We start from the raw sequence: 17,097 nt of genomic DNA, 5'->3' as shown, positions 1-17,097 counted from the left end.
TTCGCAGATTTCGTGAGACTGGAGAGTCCCACAATTATGGGACTGGGAAAAGTATAAAGAGACTCGTCTCAAATGGAAGTACCAAAGTTCCGGTGATTTATTCTGGTATATAGTCTCTGTGGTCCACTTTTGATATCTCAGACAAGTTCCACTTGTTTGAGACTGGAGCTGGATTCTCAGGTATCGTTAGACCCAGAATTTTGGGACTGGGAAAATTCCCAGATTTTTGACACGTATTCCCGGCTTCCTGGGACTGATTTCCACCAAGTGTCAAATGTCTCTGAATTCTTAAACTGGATCACAAATCACTATTCCCAATACTGGGACTGTTTTCCAATTCATGGTACAAGAATTTTCCCACTCTTAATAAAATAGCTACTTACTGAGAATGCTTACCAGCAATTTGGTCTCACCTCCTGGCAGATTCCTAGGCCATCTGCAGACGTTGAAAAATCAGCCTATTTATAGATTTCCACATGGTGTGGGCAGAGCAATGAACCAAATCAGAAGACTCTGATTTGTCAGAATAGCAATTTTGGACAGTTTGTAAAAACAGATGACATGATGACGTCATCACGATCGCAACCAGGAACTCCAAAATAATGGCTTTGCTTTGAAGCCAAAATGTAAATGCCAGTGTCTGAGAAGTCCATATTTTCATCCATATTACTCAAATAGTATGACCAATTTCCACACAAGGGTATTAAATGATAAATTCCTTTTCAAACTGTGGTGGGAAAATCCTGGTCCGATTTCTAAAAGCCTGTACAAAAATGGTGGCAACACAAACTTCTGCTTTCGAGGTTGAACTTAGGACAACGATGTCATATTTTCTGTGTGAAACAAGAACGAAAACGGAAGGTAAAGATTTTCCAGATAAGACAATGACACAGAATTCCGTAATTTCTACATTATCAACATTGCATTGCTGAAAAATACTTATAATTATCCCAAATATGTAGGAATGCCGATACACAACAACAACTACATCAGTCATCCATGAAACAGATAACCTACGTTTAAAACTTCCTACGAGAATAAATAAACGCTATACTGGCAAATATTGACTTCGTAAATTAACTAGTATGGCCTCAGATAACGATTTTAACAAAACTTCGGTGAAAATTCATAAAAAAATGAATATATGAAACTTCCCTACGTTAAATTTATTTCTTAAATCCTATTTCGTTAAATCCAGCTACAATATTATTACCAAGCACACAGTACATACAGAACTGCATAGTTTAGTATATGTAGGCATGAAGACCACGCATACCACGCATACATCAAAAGCACCTACACCCTTCATGATATTACAATTAACACACTGATGTGCCCGATCAATTCAAATAGACACCAGTCCAGTCACACCAGTCAATGAAGCACTGTAATAACAGGGGGTTGAAGACACAGATAGCACATCAGATAAGCTACAGGATTATTGCTGTAGCTGCGACAGAACAATGTACAAACCATACAGGTATAGTTACAGGCAGGGAAAGAGATTGCCAATCTAGAGCTACAAGAAATGTTTATGAACCTGTCAAAACACCTCTGATGGATATCGCAGACCACATTTATCAAAACTTCGTGTGTTTCCCGAACCTCCACCCTCCATTATAACAACTCAATCTATTTGATGCTGAATAACCTATCAGTCGATCTATGCTGATAAAAATACCAATAACAAAGTCTCTCCACCCTCATTGGGAATTTGTCATTTCCAGCATCAGTATGGTAAAACCAAGTACATGTCTACTGTATCATTGCATCATACATTCCAACACAGCTAACATGGCCTTGTTTTTTTTGATACCGACAATCTTCGACTCGGCCGCCTACAAATGTCCTGCTTTATATGATCAAGTTGCAGCCATCAAAAGTGAAGTACAATCAAATCAATATTTATGGACACTTACACAGTAAAAGCTATGTTCAGACATATTTATGAGGAAGCACACGTAGGCCTACAATGTTCAAGCTACTGGTTGAGCATACATATAACTATCCCATGTGCATGTGGACGCACTATGGACTGTACATTAGCAGAAAGCTTCACCATCAAATAGAACTGTCACCTGTGGATTTATCCAAGTGTAGTCCTCAGTTTTCAATTAACGAACCTAAATACTCAAACTTTTTGAATATGAAAGAGCAACTCTCCACACAATTTATGCACATTATTAATTAGATTTTGCAGACAAAACTACACTGGTTGGATTGGCCAGTTTCAGGGCGTCACAAAAAGTATGATTTTATCAGTCCAAACAGAATAATACCTTCAGAATATGCTTGAATAAACACTTTACAAACATGCAAATAGGTTGATTTATGTATTTATTTATTTGAGTGGTGTTTTATGCCGTATTCAAGAATGTTTCACATATACGACGACGGCCAGCATTTTGGTGAGAGGAAACAGGGCCCTAAACCCATGCAAATAGGCAGAAGACTTACAGTGGATCAAGCGCATTAATGTCCTTCTGTCTTACATGTACCTAATTCTCAACCTTTTCACATAAAAAACAGCAACATCCAGTGTGATTTATGCACATTTTGTCAACATAACTATATTTATTGGGTAGGCCAATTTCAGAGTTTCACAAAAAGTAAAATTTAATCAGTCTGAATAAAATACTCCCTCAATATGCCTGCATAAACATCTTGCAAACATGAAAAAAAGATTCAAGAACTAGAGTCAGCTCGTGTTTCTGGCCAAGACACGAAGATGAGCAACAAGCAAAAGAATGAATAATCATCTGGTTTCATAACACCATTTCTGCAAAATTACAGCCATATGGTGGTTAAAATTAACACACAACTGTGGCACGGAGTTGATGAAAACAGGACTATTGTGTTCTTCACTGTTTTTGTGACTTGTGAATATCTACTAGACAGGTATATGTCCAATCTCTTGAGCTCAGTACTGATAATCAACACATATGACATACTGACCACTTTTTATAAAACGGCTCAGATAGTTTTCTTCACATTGAAAAAAAACAAAAGGAGAAAAAAAATAAAGAAGAAAAACACTTTTCTTTGAAATTCGCCCAAAATGGAAAAACCACAAAAACCAAATGTACACAAAAATAAACTCTAAAAACAGCATGAACATGGTCGGAATTGAGATTGTGAAAAAAAGTATAAAATCCTGGCATTAGCCCGAAAGAACACTCACACACGAAAAAGCAGAAAAGACACCTTTCATGTTCATATTTTCCTGCTGCATAATTATAAGCATGTTCAAGATAGCTGTGTTTTAACAAACTAAATACATCATGCTGTATTCAGAGAAAAAAAAAAAAATCTAAGAAAACCTGCAACAAGAACCTATATTTCGGTTAGAAAGAAAAAAAAAAATCCAGTATTTTTTCAGTAATTTCAAACATGTCATAACAATACACACAAGAATTCTTATAATAATGAAAGCATCAGGATCTGTGCATTTTGAGATGTAGGCTATGTAAATACCTTTCTATTCCAGAGAATCCCACAGACCAGCGGGGGAGTTTGTGCACGGATACCAAGGGTAGAGATTGCTTCTTCAGGTCTACCTCCCGGCCCTATACACTCTGGAGTCAGTGCTGAGGAGTTGAGCAGTAGGGACGCAGACAGTGTGAAGGGGGCTCCTCCTTTAGCAATTCGTCAACTCCCCAGCTCTCACTATAATCTCCACAAGTTACGGCAGAGCCACTAACATATGACAAGAAATCAATAGGCCGTCTTCCAGGCACTTTACCCACATGGCCGGAAGGCTACAACTATCCCATAATCCACAGCCTGTCAGAGACTCCCTAAACACGGTAACCTGACAGAACTGGTGAGGCTGACCACACAACAAATCACTGTTATATTTATAACTTGCTGGTGTTAATGCATGAACACACTGGACCATAAATGCTCAGGTCTTAATATTTAGGTGGGCTTGGCAGTTGAAGCTAGGTAAACAATTTAAACAGGGGTCAACAGGATCAGAGTTAACTTGTGGAATGTGAAGGTATATACATGCAATGTGTCAGAAAATCATTGTAAATTTAAAATCACTTTCATCAAGGAAGTCCTGTATTCAGTGTAGGGAGTGGTTATAGTGCATACTTGTAACAAACAATGCAACAAAAAGCTTATAATTGATCAGATTCATATCATTTTATGATAGCTATAAAAAGGGGTTTCAGTTCGCTCTGGTATTGTCATAAATATTACATGCACATATCTACTTGTACACAAAAGCTGAGCATACAAACAACAGAGAAGTTCCAGCACATTTGCCCTTTCCATGTAGTTTAAATAAACTTAATAATTTAAATTCTAAATACAGAAAGGAAAACTGCTTTAAATTTTAAACTTTCATAACGTTCAGGTAACAAATACACACATTATAATGACGACTTTACAAAAACGCTCATCATTGGAAAAGGACACAAGACTAGAACTTAGGCAATATTACAACAATTAATCAGGGTGATATATTACCAAATTCTTAACTTAAGGAATACAATTACAAATTCTGACTTCAAGCTATATATCACAATTCTTGACCTAGGCCCTCTTTCACAAAACTTAGTAAATCAATTTTTCATAACTTTTCGCGTAAACAACTTATGGCACTACAAAACAGAATATCTTTTATGAAAAAAAGATACCAGAAATATTACTCATGAAGTTTTGTGCAAATGGCTCCTAAGCAATATTTTAAAACCTTAACCCAAGCAATCTTTTAAATCTTAACCCAACAATACTACAATGAAAATATACCACATTTTCTTTTCTTTTGGTTTAAATATGCATGGACCACACCTCTGACAGTTATCTTCCTTGACAGACATGCAGGCTGCCTGAATTAAAAGTTATCTGCAAAATCAGTATCTTTACATGTAAATGAACTCGTCAAACAAAAATAGAAGTTTCCTATAATAAGAAAAATAATACTTGATGCTTTGGACCAAATAATAGCATTACAAGTATTGATTGTTCAAACCTTACAAGGTACAAACATACATAGGATGTTTATCCTGCGTTATCTTTCATTTCTTAACCATGACAATGTTGCCAAATCTTAACTCAGGCAATATAATTCTTGTTCGTAGTAATATTAAATTGTTTATCTTATGCAATACTGCAAATTTTTCACAATGCAAGCAATAATGCTAGTTCCCAATTTGTAACTTCAAATAACAGCAATGTTATTTCAAATGAATTTCAAGACACACTTACTCTACAAAAAAACAGTGACCTTTGGAATTCCATATCCAACTAACAGGAAAAGCACAGTGGCTAAGCTGGAACCATTTTAAAGCTTCCTGGTCGGGAGTTATTTTTACATCCAGGGGATGAACATTTAAGGACTTTGCCTAAATTTACACCATGGATGATCGCTGGCTGGAGGAAGTAACGGAAGGAGAGATCTTCGGGTAACAAGTCCATGTCTTTGAAATCCCAGCCTTGATTACAGGCTGACCTTTCAGGCAATTTACCTTGGGGGTTTAGGAGACACCAGCTGTCATAACAGTCTGCTTGTTGTTGTTCCCCAGGGTCTACTACAACCTAAGTGTGGCTCTTATACTACAAGGACATTTACAGGATGGCGTTTACTTGTAAATATCAAATGTTATTGAAGGATCCCTAGGCAATGGTTCAAATCCTTAGGGTAACCAATTTTTCTTTCCAACACCTGTCTTGATGTATGGGGAATATGTACTGGCAGGATATCAATGAACTTGTATGTGCATGTTAATTAGAGCTGGGTAACAGCACCCGAGCTTATCATATTTGGGCATCTCCTTCTTAATATTCATACTGCCCCGCATACATTCAGCCATATATATATATATATATATAATATATATAATATATATATATATATATATATATATACACACCAACTCTAAAGCCCTTAGAGCACACTACAACTGCCATTGATATGGTCAAAAATGTTCACCTTGTCAAAACTGACACTTCAAATAAAATAGCCAGTGACAACAATCCTTAAATTCTTTCTCTATTTAGCATATGTAATGATCAGAATTCTTCAGATAAGGGTTCCAATGTTGTGAGAGATCAATGGACAGACAGCAGGTTGCAAAATAGCCCTATTAGACTATTATCATAAATATGCTTGTTAGGCATAACCTCCAAACTCGTACTGAATTTTGATAAAAAAAAAAATTTTCTGATCATCACACTTGCATTATCTGTGCATGTTACATGTACATGTATGAAGCATCATAATATCCGGAGTTATGTATGAAAATGAGTTGATGATAGCATGTGGGGTGAGGAGGGCTATCTGGAGATTCAGAGCAAGGAGCCCAGGCTGTCCTTCTCCATCCATTTCTGTCTGAGATTTAAATTCCAGGATCACAAAGCTGAATAGACTTAAATCAGACCTAAGGTGTCCTGTGGTATTGTTCCTAGACTTGAACATAAATTTAAACTCTATTTCTATTTCGTCATTGAGGTCTAAAACAACCCTTAGCATCAAAATAAAAAGTACATACATGTAATTGGATAAAGATATATGTAATTTTATACAGTAGTTTGATCCGAAGTCAAAGCGATGTCCGACTTACATGCAAGTCCAAGAGACAGTTGCATGATCCTGGGAGACCTTTAACTATTCAAAGTTTTATTAACTTGAACAGTGCACACTCTAGGTTTTTTTTTCTCACAGCATGGGTAGAAAAAGCATGTTTTTACAGTGACTAAGGGAAACACAAATTGCGTACCAAAACGCGTTCCTCCCTTGAACGCAGCATTTCTTACACTTGTTTACACTTCCTATGCTCTACTATTATGTCACTGAAAGTTTGTGAAACTTCACAGTAAACTGACTATTCACTGGAACATTGAACAGTAACATTTGTATGGCTAATTAAAGTAAACACATCTATGAAAATTTCTCCAAATTCAGGCAGTGGCACTGTTACCTGACAAGATCATTTTGGCATGTTTGCTAGATGTTTATTTAAGTATGTTCTGAGGGCATTACTCTGTGTTGACTGATAAACCTGTCCTTTTTGTGAAGCCCTCAAATTTCCTTAAGGAACCAACATAATTCTGTCTCCAAAATAAATTAAAAGGTACATAAATCTTACTGGAAGTTGCTAATGGTTTTTAAGAAACAGCCTGATGTTTCATTCTACTGAAAAAGGCAACTAAAAGCTTTCACAACCGTATCAGCATTTATCAAAATATGGGGTTTTTGTTTGTTGTTATTGAAAAATAGAGTGTTCTCAAGGCCAGTAACAAAGTAACAATCAATCAGTGAAATAGCACAGGTAGGTACAGGTACATGATCACAATTTCTCAATTGATGTCTTATTTTGGTCAATCATACTGTTTCAATTTTCAAAGTTCGGCACTCCAGATTGTAAAGTCACTTCCTGTCTTTAATATGTAGGCCTAACACATTTAATTTCCCCAAAGCATCACTGAGTCCTAGTCCTGAGGAGAAAGCCCATTCTTACACAATGGCTTTTCTGATAAAATTCCATGAGCTGGAATTTGTTGCAATTATTGGAATGTGATATGTGCTGTCAATTATCCCAAAGGCAGACAGCGTGCAACATTTTTTTTATCATGCATTTGTCGTACGGTATTTTGTACGTCACTATTAATACACCACTGTTCTGTATGTGCGATTATCGTACATGTACAACATCTTTTGTGAAAAAATGGCTCAGTTTTTATTTTGAGCTTCAATAACATAATCAATTAATTAACAAACCGAGACATGACCTTAGTGATTAAATTTTTGTTTTTGTAAAGAAATCTCTCTATGAAAAATTAATTTTCAGTAAAACAATGCTAATTCAACTATCCTTTATCGCATTACCTTAACATCATACCTGCCTTGATTCAGTTACATTTATATAAACAGGCCTATCTTTATATCACATTTTGCTGGGCCAATTAAGTCAAGCTAATCAAGCTTGGCCCACTAAATATATATATGTACATACAGTATGTAGAAGAAACTAACCTATGTGTTACATAATGTATCTGTGTTTTTGATCTTTAAAAGAAAAAAAAGAACATGTGGCTTTTCCCTACAAAATACAAGTCACATGGTAAAAAGGCCATTGTATTCTTTGTCCCTTTGAACAGACTGCTCACGTCACAGCAAAAAGCATGTGTGGCTAGCCACGATCAGCAGAATGATCAGCACCGTGATCAGCACTATGCTTCTCACAACTGACGGAGAAAACCACAGTCATGTACAGGTTAAGGCTACATATATAACAGATGTGACCTTCAAAATCACAGTACAGGTTAGAGATGACCATATAATAACTGTGATCAGAGAGGTGTGAGAAACATACATGTAGCCCAATACAAACAGCAGCTATCACAGCATCACTACTGATTACTGTAACATATGTGTTAGAAATCATCCGTTTTGTCAATAATGAAGACCACATGATACATAGCCTGAAGGGACTTGGTTAAGGATTATCCTGACAAAGCACTGGTTAGTTGTATCACAGGATAAAATGCTGTCAACTTTGGTTTGTCTTACGTCGTATAAATCAATATATTGCTGTTCTGCGTTAAGCATTTTTCAATTCCAATATACCTCCAAAAACTAAGCAATGGTGAGCGAAGTGTGCTCAAATTGACAATCTATCCACAGTTCCGTCCTCGTCTTGGACGTTGGGACAATTCCATTTTACTAATGAAATAGCAAGGCTGGGTTTTGCTGTCAGAATGTCTGTTTCCATCAAAATACTATATCTGGATAAGTGCAACATGAGCAGCGATGCATTTTTCACCATCCTCTATGATTCTAGTAACTCCTCCAAAAGAGGCGGATTGCTGGTATTACAAACAAGCGATGGGAGTCAACAGCTTGTGCTCGATGATAACAGATATCTGCCGGGATTCAGGAGTCAGCAGTACACAAACTACTGGGTCCACCACTGCAGCCACTGTTCTGAGCCCGCTATTGCTGGAATATATGGGATAATGTCCCTAACTGGACACAGGAATGAGTCCAGTCTGAGGAGTTACATACACCCAGAGGCCGCCTAAAGAACAACACCACTCTTTGAGCAGTGTTTTACACTCAACCGTTGTTTCCCCCCAGTCATCAGAAATCTTTGTGACTTGTTTCTCTGGCTCCATAGCTACCGTCACCCAGAGAACAGTGTGATGAGTTGAAGAAGCTGTAAGGCCTGAGTGTCGAAATCAGCTCCACATGGTCATCAAATTCTTGGCAACTCTACCATCTCACAAAACACCTTACATTTAAGCTTCAAATGAATCTACAAGTTTCTTCACAAATAAATAGTTCACTTCTGACAGTTTTTTTATTAGTTTGACTTAAAATCATCATTCCTCTATCTTCGTTAAACTGTTATATTCAAATTCAAAACTCGAACTGACATGCGGGTAATGTGCATTTATTGCTCAATAACTGTCACGTGCCTTGCCCTGACTGGATGATTTATTTTCCACCCATTGCACTGGCACTGGCCCAAAATCATCACAACACAACTAGACCATTACATATTAGCAAAAAGGACAGATAAATTGGTATTGCCCCTTAATGGCAACATTATTCCATAATGTTATGTTAGACTAGAAATAAAACATAGTTTGCCATGCTGAAATCACCTAGATAATGCACAGCAGACAAGAGTTGTCCACTGTGTGAGAACGAGTGGCCTCTCAAATCACCTAGATAATGCACAGCAGACGGGAGTGGTCCACTGTGCCTGATACCTGATGTATATTTCTTAAATATACATCAGGTATCCATTCACATCCATAGCTATCACTGTAAAAAAACATTTGTTTTGCTGGGTAATATGTAAATTGTGCCTGCAAGGTTTCGCTGACTGGTCCCGTGTTTCGAATCACTTAGTCCACTTTACATATTGTAACCTGCATAGATAGGCATGAACTTGGTTAACTTCATGAAGATTAAAATCATGAATTATGCAGAAACAGAGTACCATTTATGATGCAGAATATCCTAGCCTTAATTCCACAATTCTAATCCTGCAACATACATTGTGGGCATACATGCTTTCTAAGTAATATTGTAACTCCCACAATGTTTCCCTATATGCATACAAATAAATTGCCCAGCCTGCAAATTCAATGTATGCTGGTCTCCTCTCCGGATCTGCGGATGGCTGTGGGCTTCCTCCAGGCTCTGCCCGGTTTCCTCCCACAATAATGCTGGCTGCCATCATAAAAGTGAAATATTCCTGAGTACAGTGTATTCAATTTACATTTTATTAAGGTGTTAAACATTTCACTGGCACAGGTATGAGTGCATAAACTATATCATGGTCACTATGTTCATCAAATCACTGAAATGATATTTCACATCCCCAGATGGATTTATCAGCTTTGTCGACTTCATATGTATGTACATGCACTCGAGACCATACATTGTAATTATAAAACATTACATACATCCATATGCCGCTTTGGAGAATGCTACTGAATGGACTGTACTTTTGTAAATTGGTCTAGAAATCCCGTAAAGTAACCTTTTTGTATGAAACTGGAAAATTATACCCTACGACTAAAACCTGTAATGACTCATTTTCATGTGGGCTACACGTACAGACCACAGTGTACAGAAAATGGCTGAAACAAAGGCTTGTGTCAATGAGGGAAATTTACTGCAGTTCTAAACAAGAAATCGACATTATTTTCATCACAGGTGCCAACATTATGCCTTTGTCACCCTTGGGAGTATAACTGATATGAACAACTTCAACAATCAACGTCGGTGACTCTGATTTAGTGAGAATTGTTTAGAATTAAAGTTGGTATATTACAAATACAGGTGGCATTAGGAGCAGATATTTCACATATTCATGAATTCTTCTAAAGATATTAGCTGATGGAAAAGCAGAATGAACAGTACAATTAATCTGCGTTATCTCAAAAATAACTTACCTGGCCTTGCATTTGCCATATTGTAGTCATTCGCAGAACAGGGTTAGGGGCTGGTCAATTTCACAACAATAATGCCCAAAACACTGATACTGTACATCAAGAGTAGTCTCCCTTGAACCCCCCCCCCCCCCCGATACACACTGTGTAGCCGAAAACATACTGAACTCTAAATCAGTAATTTGATAGAAAATGACGAACTATCAAACAATCACTGAACATTCAATGTAATAACCATAAAAAATCTCAGTCCTGAATATCCACAAAGGTGGCAAAATCACAGTCTCTAAAACTTGTAATCACAGACACAAATTACACTTACCTTTTCTGAAGCTGATGATGCAAACTTGGTAGCTCCCAAAGCAAAGGTAGACCAACCCTGCACAAGTAAATAATACACCACACCATGTGTGATTACAGATATGTAGACATTTTACTGAAAACGGTTCAGTCACAAACTGCTATGTGAGTAAATCACACCTACATACATCTAAATCAGGAAGATATCCACACAACAATTACACAAGACCATTAGAAACTGTTTAAAGCTTTAAGAGCTACTTCAGTGTCAAAACTTCTGTCTTATAAGATAAGGATTGAGATAGTGTGACTTTCTGCTTTCCGCACAGTGCTTTCTGTCGTTTCTATACAAAACTGCAAAATGCAGCCGTTTGAAAATGGGCAGCAAAATGTTTGCGCATGATGTCTTGGTTTCTCCTAGACTAAGTGACCAAGAAAAAACTTCAAATCCCATAACTATAATATCTGCAAGAATTTTGCTGCCAAGTTTGAAACAGCTGCCATTTGCTGTTTTTAAAAAAACCAACTGAAGAGAAAAATTTTTAATTCAGAACAAACTTTGAAGCCTAAAAACAATCCCATGTTAAACTAAAATTATTTTTCCAAAAACATTAAGGGCATATTCTGCTATGTGCACCATTTGTATTGTTATGTGAACAACTGCCGCCAGCTTCTGAATTTAGCTTGCCACTGTTTACATATGCTGAGTTCAGGGTCTGCTGTCTGCCTCTGACTTAGAATGTTCCAGAATACACTCAGTTCAGGGCCTGTTTGTTTACAACAAGTGTTTAAGAATTTTCTTATTCTAGAAATTTCCACCAGTCTATATAAGACCTATAAAAGCAGGTCAATGGAGGAGAAAGGACAATTATTGAGAGATTTGGATGCTTTCGCTGTGTGTTACTTTAGTAGGCCATTTGTGCTGAATTTTGGGGTCTTTATAGTCTCTGGCTTTGTTATACCATATTTCCAACGAGCACTTGTTCAGTCTGAACTTGTATATTTAATTTGTGCTCTTTTGTACACAGTGCTTATTGGTACACGGACCCTGTCTGTGGAATTTTGTGTATATTTCGTCATACACTCAGTTATACTGTGGATTTTCCCTCTTGTGAATATTGCCTCTGTGCATTTTTAAGCATTGTGGAGTATATGCGTCCGTTTGGACTTGACACCGTTGTACATGTAAGTACTTTAGTATTTGTATAGATACTGCTATCCTTTCTTGTTAAACTTAAGTACTTTAGTATTTGTAAAAGCCTTGTTATCTGTTCTTGTTTAATCCAAATAAATTGTTGTAAAATAAAATCTGCTGGTTTTGGTTACCTTTTTTGTGTGGCTAAACTGTCGTGTATTTCAAACAAGCCATTTCTTTATAATACAGACAGTTTGGGTCATAACAGTATATTCTATTCAGTTTAACGAGGTGAAAAGCACTTTTCATGTTTAAATTTACAGTTTCCAATTTCGCTCTTGTGTCAACTCCATATTTTTAACCTTCCAAAATGCCTGGGGCATGGTAACTTTCAGTCTCTGCATTTCACATGAATAATGGCTACATCAACAACCGAAACATAACTTTGATTTGAACAGAGTTATTTTCAAACTAATACGGTGTAAGAGTGTAAGACACCCACCCAGTCACATTATCCTTCCAGCCAGTCATTTTTCCTTGCTGAACTCCAAGTGAGGCAGTAGCAAGTACCATTGTTAAAGTCTTTGGTATGACTCAACCCTGGACTGATCCCAGGTCTGCCATCGTTGATACAGACATGACAAACGCTCTAGCCATTAGACAGCTGAGTCATGGGATATCATTATCATTATATAATAACCATTATACATACAGCAGATAGTGATGACAAGGTGTTTTCCAACATGTCATCGTTGCTCTTTGCTGGTGATGGACTGCTTCCAAACCCGACGTACTTTCCTCCCTGGCTAGGTGGTAAATTACTGTAACACAAGACAATGTCATTTTTATATGAGCTATTTAATCTTGTCTTGAAGAAGATTTTTGGCAAAATTCCACATTCATCAATCAAATCAATCTTTCCGTCTCTACCAAGAATAACTCAAATTATTGACTATTTATGGTATTTAAGTGATTCTAAAGTTTGAAAAAGTTATAATGTGACCAGTTTTATGAATTTGATCACCTTTATTGCCAATTTTGAATGGTAACACATGCACAGATCAAAGTTCATTATTAGGGCTATAACAAAATAATAGTGAACATTTGATCCTATTTGCCCTCACTGATTTTTTTGCCAAAAATCTCTTGTACAGCCTTTTTAAATTGAATAACCATATTGCATAATGATCATGACAGTGCAAACAAAGTGGAAATTATGTGCAATTCTCAAGCCTGGGGAGGAAGAAAGCCACAGAAAAAAAAAAACATAATTTTATCAATCAGGGCTGCATATTACGATAATTTGGATATACCTTCCATTAAATTCATAACCGGATAAAGTGATAGTATGCAAACATAAAGCAATGATTCACAAACTTACTCTGGTCTTGAGGCATTTTCCATCTGCCTTCTGGTAAAAAAGTCTTCCTTGTGTTTATTGACTTCATCTCTAGATAACACACACAAGAAGCAAAAATTACAAAAAAAAAAACAACAAAAAAACACACACACACACACATGGTTACACACAGAGTTGCAATTTATTATTCCAGGAATACGTAAATGTACACTATTAAGCCATTGTTAAAAAAAACAAAAAAACAAAAAAGCTTCATGTACTTTGTCTGAAAATGTCAAATAAGCACATTAAAATGAAACTCAGTATTATCTGCGCCAGCCCAATGAGCTCACCAATTATACTGTGGCTTTAAATGCAAAGAAAACATTAAAAGGAAGTATATATCAGATTCAATTAAATCTTTTTTAGAATTATACAACTGAGTAAAGTGGTTTTAAACTATTCTACGGTTGTCTGAAATGACCCAGAGGGTATCAGTGACATCAGATCCACATTTTTTGCTTGAAATAATTTATTTTAATCGCATGCATGCATTTGGCGTATGCATGAATTCATATATCTCATCAATCTGTTTACGAGTATTAAATGGCAAAAACCTGATGTTATGCACCTGGTCGAAATATAGCCTGAAAAGGTCAACATAAAACGCAAAGTTTCCAATGCATTTTACTAAGTTGAATTAAGTCTATAAAAATAAATCAAGCTAATTTTACGAAAAGTGTAGAATGGTCTTTGATCTCATTTATACTTAACTTAGTGTTTTCTTTAAGGCAGAAGATTACTCTGTGTATACAGTATGCTTACCAATGGTATGGGATTTCTCAAGAGAAAGAAAACAAATGAAATTGATCCAACCTGGTTTCAAAGCCTTGCTAATTCTATGACTCTAGGAACTTAGTCATATGTATCATAACATTTTTTCCTAAAACGCACAGTCTTGGTTTTATCATTATACACCAACTTGATTAACGATAAAAATTGACTCACAAAGTTTTGTGAAAGTGGGCCCTGGGATCTTTAGATTTCTAACAACAATTTAAATAAGTCAGCATTAAATAATTTATATACTTCATATATATTACAAACTGATCATTTATATCAAAACATATTTCTGACAGAAAAAAACAAGAAGTTTGCTTACCTTGTGTACCCGCCAATCAAATCTTGGCCACCTCCCCCTGACTGGTAACTGTCGTCATGGTAACTCTTGTTGGGCCCACTTCCACTTTCACCTTGTCTGTTTAATGATGAGCTAGAACTAGAGGTATTCAGTTTGAGGCTGGGCTGATATGACACATAGTTACGGGCGGAGGATGTCTCCTCACTCCACTCCTTACCCTCGGCTTCTGTTGAGATCTGAGCAGACAAATACACACAGGTGAGAAGACAATTAACCGTATTCATACAGTTTAGAAATGACAATTCCCTTCATAGATATATCTGAATTTCAAACTGGAATATAATGTTAATGGGAGACAATCATACGGTTTCTCTGCTGGCAGATGGCAGATTACAAATGCACATTTCAAAATATTTGATGCAAGGCCTGTGGAAAATAATTCCCACCTGCCACACAGGCTGCACATGGAATGTTTCTACATCTTACAGTACTCATTCCACAGCTAAAAAAAAGTATGCATCTTATTATTAACCAGGCTGTACAGGAGATTTTTGGCAAAAAATTGATCTGCACAAAGACAAACATTATTTACAATACCCCAAATATTTGCCTTTCACAAAAATATCAGTTTCGCCTGTGGCTGTGTTACCATTCAAAATCGGTAATAAAGTTGCTAACACTCAAAATGTATTGATGCTGAGTATCAATACATAACTTTTTCAAATTCTATCCTCATCTTTGAGTACGACATTAAACCCCAAGCACTCACTCACTCACTCCTATCCTCATCTGGCCATGTACCTGTATGTAAAATACAGGTACATGGACAGGTCGAAAATTTACTGAAAGGCAATAATGAAATTTTCTTGCTAAATACACAATTAAGCAAAAATTCAAGCATTTTTTGAAGGCATTATTCTGTGCTGACTTATAAAATTATACTTTTTGTGAAGCCCTGAAACTGGAAAATCCATTCATTCTCTTTCATATGTCAAAAGGTTGAGGGTACATGTGTTTTAGTTGTTTGTGTGTTACTAACTGGTAAATATTCTGGTATACAAGATGTCATTGTGAAATTTTGCTTAAGAGTTGTTTTTTTTCTGACTTATTAAAAATGCTACTCTAGAGGAAGCTTATTGAAGAAAAGTTTCCCCAGTTTTACCCGCTACAAGAAGCCATTTGAACAACTCCGTACATTTAATATCTAACTCCTCTGCACATATGACCACATACCTTGTCTCTGTAAAGAGCAGCAGCCTTGGAGTTGTACTTCTCCTGTAGAGTCATACTGGGACTGTAGTCAGGTTGAGATTTGAAGAAAGCCCGTGCCTTTTTGTTACCGCCTACTTTCATCTTCTCTAGTTCGATATCTTTCCACTTGTCCATGGTGACTGATCTTACAAAACTAAAACATCAAATACAGTCAAATCATTTAATCATTTACTTAACAGAAATGTTTTCAGCATTAAAGAATATTTTGCTTTTTATATGACGCCAGTGGTAAGCTTTAAAGGGGTACGAAACTGGACCGAGCCGAATGACTCGCCTTGACACCAATATTTGATGATAATGATCAAAACCGGAGTGTCATTATTGGCTAGTGTTAAAATGTCCAAACAGCTTTTTTGAAGTCATTCTGTTTCAGCAGAGTGCCCAGATGTCATTTTGTTGTCTGAAAAAAATAACTCCTCAAATTTACCTGAGATGAACGCCTAGACCCCTGTGTTTCCCAGAGCATTCCAGGCATATCCATACTCCATATGTCACACTCACCCACTGAGGGTTGTGACCATTGCACTCAAAACATGTCTGAAATCAACAAAAAATTTGTGCTTAGTGCATAATTTGCAGTAGTTCGACAGCCATATACCGTTATTTGTTTCACATAATACAGTAAGTATATTATCTGATTTTACAGAAAGATAGAAAAAAAAAAAAACCAGAATCTGGATGCCCGGAATATCACCCACTCGCTCACCACCCTTCTATCCCTCAACATTTCCGAAAATAAAAGAAAGAAATCTTTATTAGAGAGTTGACAGGACGCCATGTTGCTTGCTTCGATTGCACACAGATTTCTTCATGGGCCATTTATGATGGCCATTGATTGCATTAGTGGTGCGTCCAGTTGGTAGTAACCAAAAGGGAATACAGAGTAGATGAAAATCCATTACTGCACAAGGTAAGCATGCACAAGTTTAGATGATAGGCAAGATATATGGTATGTCTTATCAAAAACGTTGCAGTCGTTTGGGAGCAGATGCA

General features: G+C 36.6%; 1 protein-coding gene across 2 annotated transcripts in view; it reads right to left on the bottom strand.

Annotated features, from left to right (window-relative positions):
* The window catches only part of LOC135469663 (ADP-ribosylation factor GTPase-activating protein 1-like), a 64,781-nt gene that overhangs the window by 46,498 nt on the left and 1,186 nt on the right, over window positions 1-17,097 (bottom strand). For both annotated transcript variants that reach the window (XM_064748212.1, XM_064748213.1), the window contains exons 2-7: window positions 16,532-16,641; window positions 16,066-16,237; window positions 14,854-15,068; window positions 13,734-13,802; window positions 13,065-13,173; window positions 11,240-11,296 (exon numbers count right to left, since the gene is read on the bottom strand). In XM_064748212.1, the coding sequence (XP_064604282.1) occupies window positions 11,240-11,296; window positions 13,065-13,173; window positions 13,734-13,802; window positions 14,854-15,068; window positions 16,066-16,237; window positions 16,532-16,641 (732 nt within the window). The remainder of the gene's footprint in view (window positions 1-11,239; window positions 11,297-13,064; window positions 13,174-13,733; window positions 13,803-14,853; window positions 15,069-16,065; window positions 16,238-16,531; window positions 16,642-17,097) is intronic.

This window comes from Liolophura sinensis, chromosome 7, assembly GCF_032854445.1.
Source record: "Liolophura sinensis isolate JHLJ2023 chromosome 7, CUHK_Ljap_v2, whole genome shotgun sequence".
Classification (NCBI taxonomy): domain Eukaryota; kingdom Metazoa; phylum Mollusca; class Polyplacophora; order Chitonida; family Chitonidae; genus Liolophura; species Liolophura sinensis.
Note: the sequence above shows the minus strand (reverse complement) of the source record. Positions and strands in the feature narration are given on the sequence as shown.